This window comes from Xyrauchen texanus, chromosome 45, assembly GCF_025860055.1.
Source record: "Xyrauchen texanus isolate HMW12.3.18 chromosome 45, RBS_HiC_50CHRs, whole genome shotgun sequence".
NCBI classification, from domain to species: Eukaryota; Metazoa; Chordata; class Actinopteri; order Cypriniformes; family Catostomidae; genus Xyrauchen; species Xyrauchen texanus.
Window position 1 is genome coordinate 17,632,573 of NC_068320.1, and position 19,571 is coordinate 17,652,143.

Below are 19,571 nucleotides of genomic sequence, written 5' to 3' on the forward strand. Positions count from 1 at the left end.
CTATGTGCTGGAAGAAAACATTGAGGAAGTGAGCATGTCTGCACTCACCTGTCCCATCTGATGTTTGGATGTGACCACAACCATGTCAAATACCTACAAACCTTTATACATTGAGTGTTATATGTGTTTATCAAGTTTGTGGACACAGTCTTTAAAGTCAAAAAACTTTTTGTTGTTTGATCAAGATGGATTGTTTGGTAGAAGTGAAACAACTTTGGCAAACAGGTTGAGAAGTATAAGGCTTCACATTGGACCTACTGAGGTATTGACCTAGTTCCCAATAATAAAGACCTCTCAAGACTAGAAGAACTCAGAGCTTGGAAAGTTATGTGTAACTGAAATAAAACCTGAATTACTGTGCTGGCCCCCACCCCTCTCCCTTCTCTTCCTCTCTCCTTTGAGAAACTCTGGGAACTGATTTCACTTCAAACAGCAGAGGCTCATAAACAGACCAGATCCAATTTGTCTGCGCTTTTCTTTCCCTCCAGAACACCCCCCTCCCAAAAAAAAAACTCCTAACAAAAGGCTGCTTGTCCTGCCAGGAATTTTCCACAGTCCTTGCTCTGGCAGACATTTTTCTCTTCTACAAAGGGCCCTTCGGCGAATTCCCTTAATCGCAGGGTTTAGACTAGCTCTGATAGGTGGCATTCATAGCACTGTTTGGTTGGGGAGGGTGGCTGATTTGAAGCTCAAGAAAAGATGTGTGTGAGGGGAGGGAGAGAGGTGGGTTGGGGGTTGGGGTTGGGGTTGGGGGGCGACTTCTGGACCTGGAGTCTTTTCAGAATCGGCCGAACTGGTGGAGACATTCCAATGGAGATCATAAAGCCAGTGCTGTGGTCCTGGACCCTAGAGATGCTTCTAGTGAAGGAGTCCTTGGATAAGTTTGCCTCATCAAATCAAGCAGAATGTTTTTTTTATGTTTCCTGTCTTTGTGAAATTCTTGTCAGCAGCCCTAAGGAGACTATGTTCAAGTAAGGTTTTTTCACAAACGCAAAACATATGTTTAAGTTTAAAGCAAATGTGAGCTGCGTTCTGTAGTTCTAGACTTTCCCTTATTTCACCAGCCACCCAGGTAAAATGAATATGGCTTGTGGGTAAGAAGGTCTCATGGTCTGTGCCAAGTCAGATTGTCTCAAGCCACATCCACAGTAATCCATTTTCTAGATTTATGCCTTTTATCCACCCTAGAACACTTTTTCTTCCACTGAAAACAGAGCGTCATGAAAACACTCTCCATAACTATATGCTTTGGAAAAGGATGACATTAGGAACCTGAAAACGGAGGTGTTAAACGTAAACCGATTAATGTTGACGTGGCCTTAGTAATCATATGCATTTGGACTTTCATATACAGTGTTCTTAAGCATTGAGGCATCAATTGGCCCAGATGGAATCTGCAGACCTTTTCCAATATTTTTTGCTGATTTTTATGGAAGGATGGATTTAAATGTACCAAAATGTGCTAAATGGAGCTTCGAGTACTTAATTCGTACTGGTTGCTGAAAGATTCTAGGGGCAATAGATGAAAAAGGAATATAGAAATTGATCTAACTATGGACTTCAGTGCAGTTTCTTGTAAGAGGAAGGAGGGGATTCCCCACTTTTAGTAAATGACTCTTGGCACAAAGATTGGTTTTGGTAAGACATGCCAGGTTCTGAGAGCATGAGTCTTCCACTAGTTGTGTAGCAGCTTGGCTTTGTTGTGCCCCAGCACGTTGTGTTCTGGAGCTGCTGAGACTTGCTGCTGCATGCTCGCTGATTTTTGCCCCCTGGTACCTGTGCCAGAGGCTGATTTACAACCATTACTTAATCTCTTTGTGTAACTGGCCCAAACACCTCTTCTTGTTTAAGACAGTATCCAATATTGAATTACAAAGGACTCCAAAACTGTGTCTATCCTTTCAATAATCAGAGATTTTAAAGAGCCTCCCTCCATTCAAAGTAGCTTAAGAGAACATGGCAGCCAGAACAAATGATTCTACAACAGTATGCATCGTGTTTTGCCAAGAAAATGGGCTCAAGCATTCTTTGAAATCCAAGAGCATTGAGTGATTGCTTGTGTATTTAATGACCACAATCTAGCTTTTCAGATAGATGTTTGACAGACCCATGGCAGTGTATGAATGTTGGATATTGTCCCTCTGCATTTTGGTGGATATTATTTGGAATGTCGTTATGGCTGACTTGCTGTTACACTGAATGTTGAGCAGTTGGAATGATAGCAAGAAGAGAGGGCTTTGCCATGTTTTTTCTTGCTGTTGGACTCTGGGCCTCAAGACTAGACTCTAAGTTAAGGAAGCATGTGGGTTTCCTGGCCTGTTACACAACACCTACACAACTTTCTCCTGGAAGAAGTTCAGGCCTGTCTCATCATTTTTGAGGAACATGCTGACTGATTGTGTAGTCCGGGTTAGCACAACTTAAAAAGAGACCGCCAGTTGAGACAGGATTTAATTGGATGTCTGAGATGTTGCTTATCTTGTCATTATAAGAAGAAATGTCTTGTACCAAAGGGAGGAACTGTGTGTCAAGTTGTCCTTTGAAAGTAAGATGTAACACTATCTATTTGATGTGCAAAACTACATATTGTAGGGGCTCTAGGCTAAAAAAAAAATCAACCAAGGAACCATTGGCTCCTAAACTGAAACAATAAGGATCCAAATTGCTGTTTTAGTAGCCAAATCACAGATTTTCTCAATTTAGATTGCTGTTCAGAAACAATATAGAAAGCCAAAGAAATGGAAGTCAGCTGATTAATTAATAAGAGGGTTAATAATCAGTAAATATAGTTGAGAAGATAAGTGTGCATTCCCTTTTGTCTCATAAATGTTCACACCCCTTTCATAATTTATACAAATATAAGAGATAAAAGATTTTTTATTTTATTTAGTACTGCTCTTCAGAATCTCCATTACAGATATTTCCATAAATTATAGTATGAACATAGTAGTGTGTTGCTTTTGAGCATCAATTAATGTTTGCACGTTATGTAACAAGTCCCTCAAAAGTGTCAAAAGCTTGATTGTGTATATAATTGTAATTGTTTAAAATATTGCCTTAGTCTTTCTTTACTGCTACCGGATGGCCCCAGACACAGAAACTACAAGAATGCAAATTGTATGAAATCTCAGATGCAGTTTATTGTGTTACTTCAATCCCAATCAATAATTACAGAAGAAAAAGTGGTGCACAATATGGGACTTGCACATGGAACAGTGCAGAAGCACAGAAGCCCGAAATGCACATGGGACACTTATTTTGAAATATCTGTTCTCCCAGTTGTGAACTCACTGATGGTTGATTCGCTAATAAAGTGAATCTAACCTAAGCTAACCGTAGCTTCTCAGTTCATACCCTCAGTTCTTTTCAGGTGATTCATGAAAAAGATCCGGTTCAAAAGAGTAATTTGTTCATGACTCTCTCGTGCTGGGTTTGTTGCGTGCGGTGCAGCAAGCTCGTCAGAAACAGAACGGGTGCCAAGCGGCACGAGATATTGGTTGTGCGCGTTCTAAAAATATATTCAATAACTCGCAAGATGACATCTGACAAAACCGAATATGATTAACTAGATTTAAAATTATTGCTGTAATCAATTATTTTTGGTCGGAAATAGTCGCAGTCTGGAGCCCTAAAATGGTTAGTGGACTAATCGACCTTAAGGAAGGCCTGCATTATAAGGCTGGTGTTGGGTTCACCTGACTCCTATCGAATGCATTTTTAAGGGAGAGTTTACATATTCTTGCGTTCTTGCGTTCAAAATCAGCTAGACAGAGCACAACAGGAAGGAAAAGAATGCAGGAATCTCGAGACATGTTTTAAAAGCTGATACATTTTTTTACTTGACACAGTTAAAATACAACGAACGTGCTTTAAACAATACTTTCAGTTCTTATTCAATGGGTATCTGATGGTGAAAGCAATTAAATATGACCTTTTTGTGACTACATGCTATGACATGTTATTACATATAACAGTTGCTGACTCTCTGAACTGTATCACAACAAAAGTTTTAGATGGACAAACATTCACAAAAAGTCACACAAAATTCACCCCAAAACAAGTTTCCAAAGGCTTGGTAAGAATTAGAGATGCCACATTCTTCCCCTCTTTGCCTTTGTTTTTTATTTTTGTTTTGGAGATACTGGTCATTAATGTTTTCATTCCTGAGCATGGTGGGTGTCTCCGTTTTCCTCCTGGCAGTTGTTTTAAGGCATGCGTAACACTGTAGGCTGGTAAAAAAATTCACAGTAGTAATTGTTTCCAATGTGGCGGGTTGCGGCAAGCAATGAACTCTGTAGCCAGTTGGCAGTGTAGCGTTAAGAGCTTGGAAATTCACTCATACTGGTATATTACTCTTATGCAATACCTTAATCTGTCGCCTGTGTGAGAAAAGTGAACTTTTAATGCTTATATCAAAGTTAAAGGTTCAAAAGTCTGAATACACTTGTGAAAATGCTTCTGTTGCTTTTTTAAATTACAAATTATAATATCACAATAACAATTTGAGTGAAAAGTTGATTTTTTTAAATGTTCTGACCTTTTGTTAATATGGTCAGTGTCACAAACTTGGTTGATTATTGACATAGAAATAGTGCAGAAGCTTAAATATTTCTTATTCATTTTGTCATAACATTAATTTTATTTTTATTTGTTTATTAATTTACATTTACATTTATGCATTTGGCAGATGCTTTTATCTCAGAGTTTTGAACACCACTGTATGTGCATTTCTCTAACCAGCCAATATAAAAGGATTATTAGCAATATGGTGTGCTCAAACCGACCTGTATGTACATATTAATGATTTTAATTGCTGTAGAACAATTCTGGTAATTGTCAATCAACTCAACGTCAAAGTAGACTCACTGTTTTGTGCTGCATGATGAATGTGACTCATGACTTGCAATAATATTTGAGCAGTTGCTCTGTTCTCATGTTGGCATAAAACTTTAATGGCCTTAACAACCTCTCAGAGTGCATTTCTGTTCATGTATAAACACAAGCCTTTACATTGGAAGTTCACTTACTGAAAGGCATGGTTGTTAAAACCTAAATGTGCAAATAGCTTGGCATTCCTGATTTTTACAGCCTTCATATTTGCACACAAAATCTTATTTGAAACATATATAAATGTATGTATGTACAAATAATTTTTACGTGCTGGTTTCAAACTATATTGGAAAGTCATACTACAGTTTTGAAAGTGTTTCGAAATTATAGATGAAGTTGTGTGGATGAACAACTTCTGTTTAGAGAGATACCTCTCCTTAAGGTACTTGTATATCGATATGAACTTCTATCTTCTTAAATTAAACAGATGTCTCTCAACTATGCATTAGGTATGGTTGCAGTATAACATATTGACTGTGTGTCAGTTAATGTGTGTCCTTTTAAAGAAGGTGCAAAGGCCACCAATCACATCAATATTTAACTCAATTAACTTGCATACACAATCATAGTATAATTTCCTCACAAGTTAATTGGCTTTTGTCTCACGCCAGTTAGTTCCTTTTGGTAACCAAGCAGGACTTCCTCCATTAAATCCAGATCACATTAACAATAAATTAAGAGTACAGAGCTAGTTAGATGAAAGAGAAACATTTACATTTAATCATTTAGCAGATGCTTTTATCCAACTTGACTTACAAATAAGGAAAAACTCAAGCAATTTATCAATAGGGAGCCGACAATACTTGCTGTGGCACAACACCAAATGTAAATGTAGATTATAGTTATTATTATTTATAAGTCTTTAACAAGACTTTTAATTAATGCAATGGGTCATTTAATTTTTGGCAGAAGAGGTGCCATATAAATAGAACATATAAATGAATGAAGATGAATATGTAACTTTAATGTGGTTTCTATTTGTTGATTATTGAGAAGTGTTGTGTGTTTAAAAAATTTTCTTAAAGAGGTTTTTTTTGTCTGTAATTAGGTAATCTGGATTTGCAGGCCCTGATGGCTAAATGTATCTCCAAATGATTGCCCCAAATTTACAACTGGAACAGGAATAGTGTCTGAGTGCCTTTTCTATGGGTTACCTGATACATCCAAAGTAGTTGTACCATCACTTGCCAACACAAATGTGCTCAGTTCAGCTGTAAATCCAGAAGTTATTTAGAGCAGTTTGCACTAGGGCTGGCTAATATATTAAATATTATAGTATATCAAAATTTTGATGATTTTGCTGGTGATATAAAAAGTAAGCAATATAGTGAATATTGCAAAGTTGAACGTATTTAGTTGTTTCATAAAGATTGTGTCTTTACACTAGTTTTGCTGTGAGAGTGTTAAGACAGATGCTTTAATAGTGTCTCTGATTTAAACTTAAATGATAATGGCTTTAGAGTTTATACGTTCAATTGATTTCCATAAATCGGTTCTTGCCGTCTTGCTGTATTTCAGTGAATCTGATTCAAAACACTTATTCAACAATTTGTTTGCCTCATTACTCAACAATGTTCAATAGAAATATATAAGTAGATAAATATGGATGTTTATTACTATGTATTGTTTTATTGGTGCATATACTGATGAGCCGAAACATTACGACCACCCACTATGAAGCGAATAATATCGATCATCTCCTAACAAGGCAAAATGTCAAGGTCTGGGAAGATTATATAGTAAAAGAACAATCAGTTCTCGTAGTCAACATGTTAAATGCAGGAGAAATGGGCAAGAGTAAAGAACTGAGTGACTTTGACAAAGACCAAATTGTTATGACCAGATGACTCGGTCAGAGCATCTCTGAAATGGCAAGGCTTGTGGGGTCCTCCCAGCAATAGTGAGTGGCTACCAACAGTGGTCCGAGGAGGGACAAACCACAAACCGGCGACAAGGTGTTTGGTGACAAAGGCTCATCGATGCGTGAGGGCAACCAAGGCTATCCTGTCTGGTCCGAACTGACAGACGGTCTACTGTGGCAGAAGTCACAGATAAATGATAATGATGGTTGCATCCTGCTGTGTCTGGGGCTGAGTAGCTGCATTATGTCCCCACTATGACCCCTGTCCACCGTTGAAAGTGCCTATAATGGGCACGCAAACTAGACCTTGGAGCAGTGGAAGAAGGGCGCCTGGTCCAATGAGTTCCATTTTCTTACATCACATGATTGGCCGTGTACATGCGCACTGTTTACCTGGGGAAGTGATGGCACTAGGATGCACTGTGGGAAGACGACAAGCTGTGATGTTTTAGGCAATATTCTTCTGGGAACCCTGGATCTGGCCATTAATGTGGACGTCAATTTGACACGTGCCACCTACCTAAACCAGACCAGGTACACCCCTTCATGGCAGTGGTGTTCCCTGATAGCAGTGCATTTGGGCCAGGAAGGTCAACAGTGTGAGCGGCATACAGAATTCTGTTTGTGTGTGCTGGCATTATTGTGCTGAAAATAAATTACGTTGTGTCTGTGTTCAATTAAAGTATTTTGTGAACCATTCGCCTGGCCCCCGCTTCCTCCTCCTTAGGGAAGGCTGAGATCTGCCACGATACAATAGTCATATAGTATCATAATATGAATTTTATGATTATTATTTAAATATTCTTAGGCTAATGTTATTATGTTTTCATTGTTGTAGTCTAGTATTTTGTTTTGCAAAATGGCATAAATAAAACAATTATTAAATGTCGGTTCAGCATATCGGTTATCGGACATGTAAACATAAAAACAATCATATCGTTTGTTAATAATCGGTATATATAAATCTTTCCTTTGCAAAAACATTTAAAAAATTAGTATCGGTTAAACTTTGTGTTCAGACAATATATATCATGATGTTTTACGATTTATTGAAAACACATTTTAGAGCAATGCAGAATGAATATTAACATAAGTAAAAAAAAAAAAAAAATATATATATATATATATATATATATATATTTTTTAGGGCTGTCAATCAATACATTTTTTTATAGAATTAATGACATGGTGTACCGATTAATTAATCGCGATTAATCACATACACAAATATTTGCTGAGAAAGCCCCTCATATAACAATAATTCAATATATAAAGATTATACACATTGATATCAATAAATAATTATACATAGTTAACTTTAAATAATAAAAAATTGTATTTGTTTAAGAGCTCGTCAATCTACACCTGCGTCAGACATGCTTGTGTAGCGTCTCGGGTGCTTTGCATCATAAACATAAAATGTTTAGTTCACTGTTTCAAGTTAAATATAGTTTAATACTCAATCTTGAGATCCCTTAGTTTGCTCCTTCAAGTGTTTTGAACTCAAGAACGTAACGCTTGTCTGTGTTGTAGTTGTTTTCTTCACTGTATAAACTGTGCTTTGCTCATACAGCTGAAATTTCACTTACTGCCCTCTGGAGTAAACAGGTGGTACTACAAGCTTGCATTTCTCAGGAATCTTCCTTATTATGGTGCGATTAATTGCGTTAATTTTTTTAACGTGTTATTTTTTGTCAAATTAATCGCACTGAATTAACGCATTAAATCGACATATATATATATAGTATTGCCCAGCCCTAGTTTGCACCATCCTCCAAAAAAAATTGTCTCTTTAAGAATGGCAGTTTTGCATTTATTTGTTGTGGGGAAGTAATCTGGGGATGGCTCTCAGAAGGTGGTAATGGGATAGTGTGTATCTGGGTGCAACATTACATTTCATGCTGGGTTGGCTGTCTCTAGGGTTTCTGCTGTTCTTCCCCTTGTCTTTTTGGGAACACACTTCTGCTTCTATAAAGGCAGCCCATTTGCAGATCACAAGAGGGACACGGGGGCCATGGGGTCATTCAGATCTCTGGCTCTCAACTCAGCAGAGCTTGCAGAAGTGATTTGGTTTGTCAGCTGCTAACGACTTCAAAGAGTGAGCTCAGTCTTGTGAAAGACAATGCTGTGAGTTCTTCTTTTGGGCCGAGGGGCAGAAGAGCAAGCGGGACCGGCATTTCAGATAAGGGGGCCAAGTTAAGTGCCATTAAGAAAAGGGTCATTCTACGGAAAGTCTTTTCCTCTAGCACTGATGGGAAAAAAGAATGGTCTTCCATAGTAAAATGTCTTGTCTTCTCCAAATGGATAAATGTCAAAAAAGGAATGGAGTTTCCTTCCAAGCCATTCTACAATTTTAAGAAGAAGTGATTTGTTTTTTTAAGTAGCACATCATGCCATTCAGAGGAGCCACATTGAAGGTATTAGATCAACTACAGGGATTCATAGGCAGTCAGCCTTCCAGATAATCCTCAGTTTAGGTTAACACGAAAGGGAATAGAGGAATGTGGCTTGTCAGTCATGGAAACTTCATGCTTAAAACCAGTAGCAATTGGGAAATATCAGATATGGTTGAGAGACATGCATTACATAGGTAACACCTAAATATGACACGATAAAGCATCGAGCAAGAATATTAATGGCTTTTTTTTTGCATGGATGCAACATATAATGTGCAGAAAGACATTTTTGTGTTCACTTGGGTGTTTATTTTTGAGTCGGGCTGGGGTGCGTTCCCCAAAAGCATTGTTTCCCAAGTTCTATCTTTACCAATATAGTAAAACAATTTGGTGTTTCCTGAAACTGTAGTTCGAACATTGGCAAACAGCATCTCAAAGTTGTGTGGTTGGAAATACAGCTCTCCGCTGAAGAGAATGAAAAGAATATTATAATGTAATATTTGAGGAAGTTATTACTCCACCTTTGAGGAACGTCATTGATGACAGCTCAACCAACGTGGTTTGAACGATGGATGTGCAACATAGTTACTAAGGTTTCAGGAAACAATTGTGACTAGCAAGTTTATTTCCACAACTTTGATCGTACTATGGTGGTTATGCAGTGAGTTATGTAGTTGTACGGGAAATGCACCCCTGGGTAGTCCCGTCCTTGGCAATGTCATTGGTCCAGACTCCTGCTCCACATACAGCCCTTTGCCATCAATTATGTTTCCAGCCCGCATTTCTCAGCACAGTTAGCTGACAGTACTCGGGACAGAGAACCTTGCTGCTGGAACGACTGTAGTGATGTGGCAACTCAACGATTGGACACTTGCTTAGTCAGTCCATTTAAATCCTGATTTGGAAAAAGAAACCTTAACTGTGTCAACAGACCCGGATTGGTACGGAATGGCATGGTTCCGCAAAAATAACTGTTTGGCACCTTGGAGGAAAATCTCCTTATATTTGTATATTAATCATCAAATATGTTCTGATTTTAGCATTTTTACATTTTTTAAATGCAAAATTAAGGAAATACAAATTGTGTCTCGTTTCCGTCCACTATGTAATGCTCATCATCTTGAGGGAGCTGCGTCATCATGATTGTCAGCTGAATGACCTCTCTTTGCTTTGGAGTTTTATTTGCAAGATTGGAGCAAGTATCTAATTTTCTTAAATGCATCCACGAGACACCGCAGAATAAGGGCAATATCTGATATAATGTGGGCTGAAATATCTGCGATGCCCACACACCGCCAGTCTCCACATACCTGGGAGCGCCAGCTCTTAAAACTGTTCTGGCAGATTGTGAGGACCCACTTTATCAATCAGCTGTGGGTTAAACACTTCCGAATGACAAGCGCTATGTACAAAGAATTGTGTGCCAAGGTTGGACCTTTGGGCTAGTCACATCAAGCTATCGTACACTCATAACACAGGAATGAATGGTCAAAACACATTAACCCTTTTCAATTTTAACTTATTTGTAACTCTAGAAAATCCACCTCCTCCTAGCGCATTACATTAAGCGAATTTAGAAAGTGTATTTGCATATCAAGCATTTCCATTCAGGATTTCTTATGTGCAATTTCAAAATGCACATAAAATTGTTTGATGAAACCCACCTGGTTTTGTCACTTCATAGCAACATTTCACTTTCAGTGAAAATTATTTAATGTTATAAACCTGTGCAAGAACATTTTACTAATCACAGTGTGGTGTGCAGATTCTGAAAATGCAATTGCAATTCTAATGGAACAAAAGCCCTGTTTTTAGAAAGCACTGAATGAAGAGAAGATTATATATCAGTGTCCAGCTACTGATTTTTTTTATACTTTTTTATTGTCAGTGTGATGAGCCAATTCAAATAAAAACCTTTTTATTTATATACTAGAAGAAGTGCATTGGATTATTTTTGTAAATGCTATGTGAAGGGAAGGTTGCTTCCTAGTTCATTTTCCTAGAAAATGTGTATGTCCCTGAAGTCCTTTACCCAAACTCACCCTAAAATAGGCAATCATTCCATAACCAAAATCTTAACACAAAAGAAAGAGTCAAAGGACTGCAAACATGTTGGTTACAACCTGCCAGATTTGATTGAGCCTTCTTCCTTTTATTAGTAACGATTGGAAGGCGTAATTGTTGCTGAATCGGATGGTAACATGTAAAGTGATTACAACATCACCTTTTACCTTAAAATAGTTTGAATTAATTTTATACTTTTGCGATTTTCATTAGAATCTTATGTAACAGAGTACAATTTTAATATCCACGACCATCTGTTAATCACAAAGTGCTCATGGCACTGTCTTGTATTTCATGTGTTTGCAAATAGATGCAATCAGGAAGGTGTTGGAATTCCACTCCTCCTCATGTCTATTGCTGTCTGTGGTTATCCAGATTATATTTGTGTTCCATCCATCCCATCTGGAATGTGTGCATCATTTTCTCAATTTTCCTTTATCGCCAGTTACATTCTTCGCCTGCTTCTATCCACTGTTGACATTTACTGTGTTACAGCCAGATAGCATTCCAAGCGGAACTGGCACAAAACACACCAGCTGCTCCCAACAATCCCAATTACTTTGTGTGTGTGTGTGTGTGTGTGTGTGTGTGTGTGTGTGTGTTGGCTTTGGTTCCTAACACTGGTGGGACTTTGCCTGGCTCTCAGAACAGCGGAGAACTCCTCAGCTGTCAAGCTCCGGTCTTAGAATCACTTCCTGTGGGGTGGCAGTGCTTAGCATTTGTGATGTAATGCGAGTAGGGCACAATCTGGGATTTGTGCACTCGCCTCTTGCCAGTGTGGAAGCACTGCTGTGCTCACTTCTACTGTATATGTGCAACTATATCCTTCTACTGTACAGAAGGCTATGTAGTGTATTGTGATGAATTCTAAAGGTCTCGGGTGGGTTGCATTGATTTTCTTGTCATGTTGTGAGTGATTTTTATAATTAACTAAATGGATCCTTTTCACACGTTTGCGAAGTGGTTGTTGTTGTAATTGGTTCAACTTGAATGGCTGAAGATGGGGGACCACAGCAAATACAATTTTTGCTTACCCGTTTGCTCCAACAGCAAATAAAATAAATCAACGATTACGCTTTCACATTTTGCAAATGAAGATAAAAATATACTGTGCTGGATAACAGCAGTAGGAAGAGAGAAACAGGACACATTTCCTGTCACTCCCTTAGCAGCTGTGTTAGAAGCCTCATCGCAGCTGTGGTAACTGATTTTTTTTAACTTATTCCAGGGTAATATAATACAAAGTACAATGCTGTAAATTTACAGAAATTTAAAATTGGAAATGTAAACAAGTTTGCTACATATACGTTGTTAAAGAAGGCCGAAACGCATCATAACAGGTCTGTGAAAAGGGTCCATATGTAAAATTTGTTAAGACAAACTTTAATGTTGGCTTTGAAATAAAAATTTAAACTGACAGTTTACATGCCAGACAGATGGATGGATGGATGGATGGATGGATGATTGTTATTCGGCTTGCAAGCCACACCCTTTTCACTCCAAACAATAACAATGGTCATTATGGCCAAACAGTTAAATTTTTGTTTCATCAGACCAGAGGACATTTCTCCTAAAAGTAAATTCTTTGTCCAGCCATGTGCACTTGCTAACTTTAGTCTGGTTTTTTTTATGGCATTTTTGGAGCAGTGGCTTCTTCATTGCTGAGCAGCCTTTCAGTTTATGTCGATGTAGGACTCGTTTTACTGTGGATATAGATACTTGTCTACCTGTTTCCTCCAGCATCTTCATAAGATCCTTTGTTGTTGTTCTGGGATTGATTTGCACTTTTAACACCAAACTACGTTCATCACTATGAGACAGCATGCATCTCCTTCCTGAGCTGTATGATGACTTTGTGGTCCCATGGTGTTTATACTTACGTACTATTGTTTGTACAGATGAACGTGGTACCTTCCGGTGTTTGTAAATTGCCCCCACGGAAGAATCAGACTTGTGGACAATGTCTTGGCTGATTGTTTTTAATTTTCCAAGCTGCTTAATGACACCGTTAACTTAGTGCTGACTTAGTGTAGGTAAACTTTTGACCCACTGGAATTGTGATATAGTCAATTTAAAGTGAAACAATCTGTCTGTAAACAATTGTTGGAAAAATTACTTGTGTCATGATAGATAGATGGATGGATGGATGGATGGATGGATGGATGGATGGATGGATAGGATAGATAGATAGATAGATAGATAGATAGATAGATAGATAGATAGATAGATAGATAGATAGATAGTGTTTACATATGTATGGTTTGACAGTTGGAGTTTGAATCACAAACATTCTGTAGCGCTTTTTAACATTCCATGAATGTAAGTTTATAGGGTTTTTGGTATATTTGACTATCCGTTATGGGAAAACCTTAAGTCTAGTCAGTTAAATAAGTTATTGCAATACAAGCCTGAAGGTCTGTGCAGAGTTTGGATGTTGCTTGAATGCTCGAGGAGCAGTTACCTTGCAAATTTTGGTATTTTTTTTATTTTTATTTATTTAAACCAACGTAATAAGAACTATGTATGTTGTGCACAAGTATGTCTGTAATATATCGATTAGTGGCTGAATAAAATGTACTTTTAGTCAAATTACAAAATCAATAAACAAGGGCTTTCAGTCCGAGATCCCCAATCAAATACATTTTTACTGAAGAATATACATTGTTATAAACTTAAAGGTGTACATGTTGTTTTAATGCTTTAATCAAATTTACTTAAAAGTTCAGTCCCAAAATAATCTTCAGTGCTGTAACAATATGTTTACAAACTAAGAATTTATTAATTTTAATCATTGGTCAATTTTATTTTAATGGTCTTAAAGATCTGGTGTTTTTACCCATTCTTTGTAATTAACTATTTATAATTATGCTTGCTTTTGCAATTTAAGTAGGTCTGCAGATTCGTATTTGTTTCTAATTTATTCATTTCAACCAGGTTTTAAGAGATAAGATTGCCAGAGCTCTGGGCAGCAAAAAGCTAAACTTGCATGGCTCAGCCGGGTTTACTCACGTGTGGCCAGCAGAGACCACAAAACTTATGTGACCCATTTCAATTCTACAAAGAACAGTTTGGTATAAATCTCTATATGGTGGAAGTCAAACCTCAAACTGACAGCCCCTAAATTAAAACAGAACTGACAAGTTGACCGTGTACATCAGCCGGGTACAGTTTCAATCTCCCCCTTAGATTGGGACATTCGCGCAGCTCATAGAAGAGGCACTGACCACACAGAGAAATGCCAGTTTTGGAATTTGTAGTTTATTACATGACCTGCTTCCATATTATTTGAACTTTAATAAAGCTACAACACATTAAATATAACTGCATTTAAGATGTAACACTGGGGTCAACAAGCAAGTTTTTCTTCAGCAGAGCGGCAGTTCCGCTTATTACACAACAAGTGTGCTTCTGTATTTACTTTGTTTTTTGCATTAGAATTCCCTAATGTTTTGCAATCTACATCACCTGAAGCTGTTTGGAAGGTTTAGAGTGCAACTGGACTGTGAAATGTGTAATTCTTCCTCTCCTGTCAGGTGTGAGCTGCAGTGCTGCTCTCATCATTAGAGTTCAAATTAAATTAGATTAAACGACTATTCTACACGAAAATGATTGTCAACGTTGTCGACAATAACGTGGACTAATCGTTTCAGCCCTAGTCTCCATTTACCTATATCAGTTTTTGTGGGATGGGCATTTTGGCTAGAACACCACTAACCAGTGGCCGATCAGCCAAAAAGTTAATTTCAAACCCTGATGTCAACACACCCATTAACAATTTACTATTTATATCTTTTTGATGCAGGGCAAATATATTTCTGAGAGTGGAATTTTCTGCCAGTATGGCTGCTATTAGTTTGCATTCAGAAAGTCATGATTGTTTCCCTTTTTTGTCTTTCAGCCACAGCAAGTGGTCCAGGAAAAGCCTGCTCAGGTATGTAAAATGTAATCTTGCACCATGCATAGTTAATGAAGCAGGTGGACATGCTCGCAGATATGACACAGTATTCTCAGTATTTTCCCTACACTATTTTTAATCAATGGATAAGTGCCAACGGGTGCAGTTGACTCTGGGCTGTCACACTCTTGATGACCCATGGTGTACTGCAGAATAGTTCACAGGGCGACAGGACACACATCTTGATTGGCGGTAAAGACACATTCTGTTGCAAAAAGTCACATTCGAGCAGTCCATGATTTAAATGTGCCAGCTCAACATGCATTTTACAATTATGCTTTTAGCAGATGCTTTTATCCAAAGTGGGTGCTCACGCAAAAACTATTTCAGTCTATTGTTAAGATCTACGCATTTAATTTGAATGACAATCTGATTGTGTGTGTGTGTGTGTGTGTGTGTGTGTGTGTGTGTGTGTGTGTGTGTGTATGCGAGGGAGGGCATTTGCTGTTTGGGTTTTCAAAGTCTTCAGAAGATACAAAGTAAGTGAAAGGAGGGCATAAGTCTGGCTTGATGAGAGACCCGTGTGCTCGCTCATTAAGGCTAATGTAAATCCTAGAGCGCTATGTGGGGAATTCCAGCCTTCTTCAGTTTCATCCCCTTACAGATGGATATGCAATCTGGCAGACAGGATTAGTTTTGAAGAGTTGTCTCTGGTTTTCTGTTCTGTTGATCTACAGGTTGTATAGTCTCTATGCACATTGCTGCTTCAGTGTGTTCACGAGGAAAAGACTCAAGTCTGATGTCTATACTGTATATTGGTTTGAGTAAAAAGAGGTAATGTCTGACAACACGAAAATATAAAATATTTGTTAACAAATTTTCAAACCAAATCATCTATTTCAAATAATCTAAAACGCAAATGGCTAAGCTACAATTCCCACCTCCCCCACACAAACTTCCACACGTTTACCAGGAATTTGCTCGCCGCCTCTTGTCCGCTGGTGCGGACCAGTTTATGGTGTGAATGCATAACTGCAGCCTGATTTGTTGCTATGTGGGAACGCACAGACCCTGATGGCTTTGAGCCACACTGAAAGCTTCAGCACATAAAAATGCTGTACACACACACATTCACTGCCCAGGTAGCTGTAGGTGAACAGACATGGTACCTCTGAATCACAAGGCATAGCTTGACCATTATCCTCTTGTGTAATTATGTAGTATTAATGTGGTTATGTTATTACGGTGTAATTATATGTTATAAGACATTGATTACAAGTGCTTGGAATGACTTGCAAGCATTAAAATGAATGTTTATATAGGTAGGTCTTCTGATTGGCATTAAATAGAGAGCAATATTTGACGGAAATGGAAAATTCACTTAATCCACTGAGTTGCAAAAGATATTTTAACTTAAGGAGCCCATTTTATTCCAAATTTTCATACAATGTGAGTATAAGTAAATGCATTTTATTCTTTGAATAGGACTATGAATCAAACTGATTTTCTAATGTGGCTTTATTTTTAGGTCAGAAATGTTAATTAATTGATACAAATAATTGTTGTATGCAGTTATCTTATGTATTTAATTAAATACTTCAATCCTTTATTAAAACCTATGATAAAAACATGTTTCTACATATATCACTACATTGGTAACTACAGGTGGCACTTAAATCAGTTACAATGCTGATTTCCCTCAACTCTTTAACTTTAAAAAACAAAAGTGAGTAGGAGAATTCAACCCAGTCTCATTAAGTCATAATAATTAGTACGAGAGCACAAAATCATCTGAGTTGGCTCCCACAAAAACGTAGCCTGCGACTTTATCTCCCATAGAGAAAAATTAACAAACAATGTTATTACGATTTCTCTTAAGTTTAACCCTTAGCACAAACCTACACCTGAAACTAAACATGAAGTCTAAACACTAACCCAAACACTAAACCTAACCATGGTTTTAATGGAAAAATATCTTGTGAACCATGGAATAAGAAAACATTGGTGGTTTGGAAGAAGTTGAGGGAAAGCGTTTTACACGTTATTGACATCCAACCATAATTTCTATTGCATTAATAGTTATGGAATGAGTAACAAGATTAGTTTTTTAGGAAGAAAATTTTAGTGAACAAAGTGTTGGACAGTAAGTTTGAAAAATGTGATGTCTGTATTGTATCGATTCGAAATTCTGTTTATTGGTTGGTCTGTATGGGAATTAAATTGTACCTTTTCATTCGAGCCATGTGGTATGATGTCTTAAGATTTCGCCATCTTGTATGAATTATTTTGAGTTGTCATGAGACTATGTTGATAGAAATGCTCTGAAGGAAATTGTGAGTGGTAATGTTCATTAATGTTCATTATAAAACGTATAATTGTGACTAAAATTTTATTGTGAAAGCTATGTTCAAAACCGTTGTAAAATAGCTGGTATACATAAATCTGTTACCGCACATCAATGGAATAGTAATTAATTAATGCGCCTAGTCTACATATCTGTAATATCACCTACAGTCAGACAAATAAATTCTGTTGTTTGGTGGAAGAATTCTTGATTGGGTTTATGTATTGTTAAAAACAATTATTAGATATTTAATTAATTAATTAATTAAAAACTATAATACCCTTTACTGGCAGTAATATTATGTATTGTGTAATGTATTAGCCTCTTGTGTATTAATGCTTAATTCATCTTCTAGATAAATATTAGGAATTTGGTAGCAAATAAATGTATTAAAAATTATTGTAGAATCCTGAAGAAAAAAGCACTTGTGAAGTTTTTTCAAAATTATAGTGCTGAAATGTAAAAAATGTAAGCACTAAAGAGTAGTGAATGGACCTTTTTTCTGGTCTGTGTGGCATAGGTGTTGGGGTGTGTGCCGTCCCATTATGATTAAAGAGTATTTTCACTTTCCTTCAACCCTCCTTCTCCATTATTTCCCTCACCCATGTCACACATGGTAGCGCTTAGCTGGTCCTTCACAGCTGAAGTGTCTGCCGTACTAATGAATGGAGTTTGGCTCGTATAATGCAGACAAGCTTTTGCAACAGCCCTTTCCCCTGAATGGGAGCAACACAGAAACTTGGGAAAGTAAGAGGGTTATAAATTGTTTTGGTTACCCCCCCCCAATAGGAAAATGAAATCTATTTCATTCTGAAAACTGCCCAAAGCCAAGCATCTCTCCTCAGTCCCCCATTCACTGCTTCCCTCCGTCTCAATCGTGGTCATCTCAGCAGCAGCTGTGGGATGTTCACTGTCTGAACGCATGAAAAAGAACATTTGTAACCACAGAGAAAACAAAGAGCATTGACTATTATTAACTTGACACGCCATCTAAAAATGCATCACCATTGGCGCAAGATGCTGAAAGACCAGTGAAATGAAATGCTATGGTAAAAGCAACCTGCTCTCATAGAATCATGTTACTATACCTAAATCTTTTCAAAATTACTTTTGCATGGGATTTGTACGTATCACGACACTTTCTTGGTGAAATGAACACTAGTGGCGCTACAACAACAATGACTTTTATTCTCACAAATCACAAGTAAAAGGGCAGATTATCAGTTAATAAATATTTATTTTTCACACTGTTCCTCACACAATGCTTGTTTTTCTGACATCAAAACACTATAGTGCGCTTGTAAGGCGACACGTTGTAATATAATACAATTACATAAAAACTACAGCTGTCAGAATTAATGCGTTAATGCATGCGATTAATTAAAGTTTAACACATTCATTTTTCTTAATCACGATTAATGCATTTACAGTTAATAAAGTGTAAACCAGCAAAAGCTTGATGGAAGGGCAGCTGCCCGGAGTCATTATACTGACACACATTTCACAACACACACACACACACACACACACACACACAACAGTACTTCCATGTCAGTGATAAATTGGAGAAAGGTCCTCTTAATGCTATTTGATGTACAAAACAAGCCCAGATTGGACTTGTGGTAGAAATCAAGTATTTTACATTTTTCACGTTTTTGTCTACAAGTACATTTCATGTGGAGTTCAAAGCAGTGCTTGACCATGACACACTAACACGAATGATGAAAGCGACATCATGATGTTGGGAAGTGGATAGCCACAATCTATTGGCAAATTAACATTATGGAGAATGAGAGATTTTGAGATTTGTTGCTTATTGCAATGAAAATTCAACCTATTGTGAGACTAGATCTATCAATTAGTCAACCTCCCCATTAGCCTTGAATTGGTGCTATTTTCGTGCATTTCTGTCTTTATATTGTGAAAGGCTTTGATTGTAAATTGTTAATAAAGCAATATATTGTTACATATTGTTTTGTTTTCTTTCCTAAAATGGAAATAAAGGCATTTTGACAGGAAAATATTTATATTTAGAGTAAAATTTCAGCACTTTCAAAATCTGTGATTAATCTCGATTAATGATGAAAAAATAATGCAATTAATTGTGATTTAAAAAAATCA

General features: G+C 37.3%; 1 protein-coding gene across 2 annotated transcripts in view; it reads left to right on the top strand.

Annotated features, from left to right (window-relative positions):
- LOC127637202 (high mobility group protein HMGI-C-like) overlaps window positions 1-19,571 on the top strand; it is a 66,441-nt gene that overhangs the window by 42,865 nt on the left and 4,005 nt on the right. For both annotated transcript variants that reach the window (XM_052118151.1, XM_052118152.1), the window contains one exon: window positions 15,110-15,142. In XM_052118151.1, the coding sequence (XP_051974111.1) occupies window positions 15,110-15,142 (33 nt within the window). The remainder of the gene's footprint in view (window positions 1-15,109; window positions 15,143-19,571) is intronic.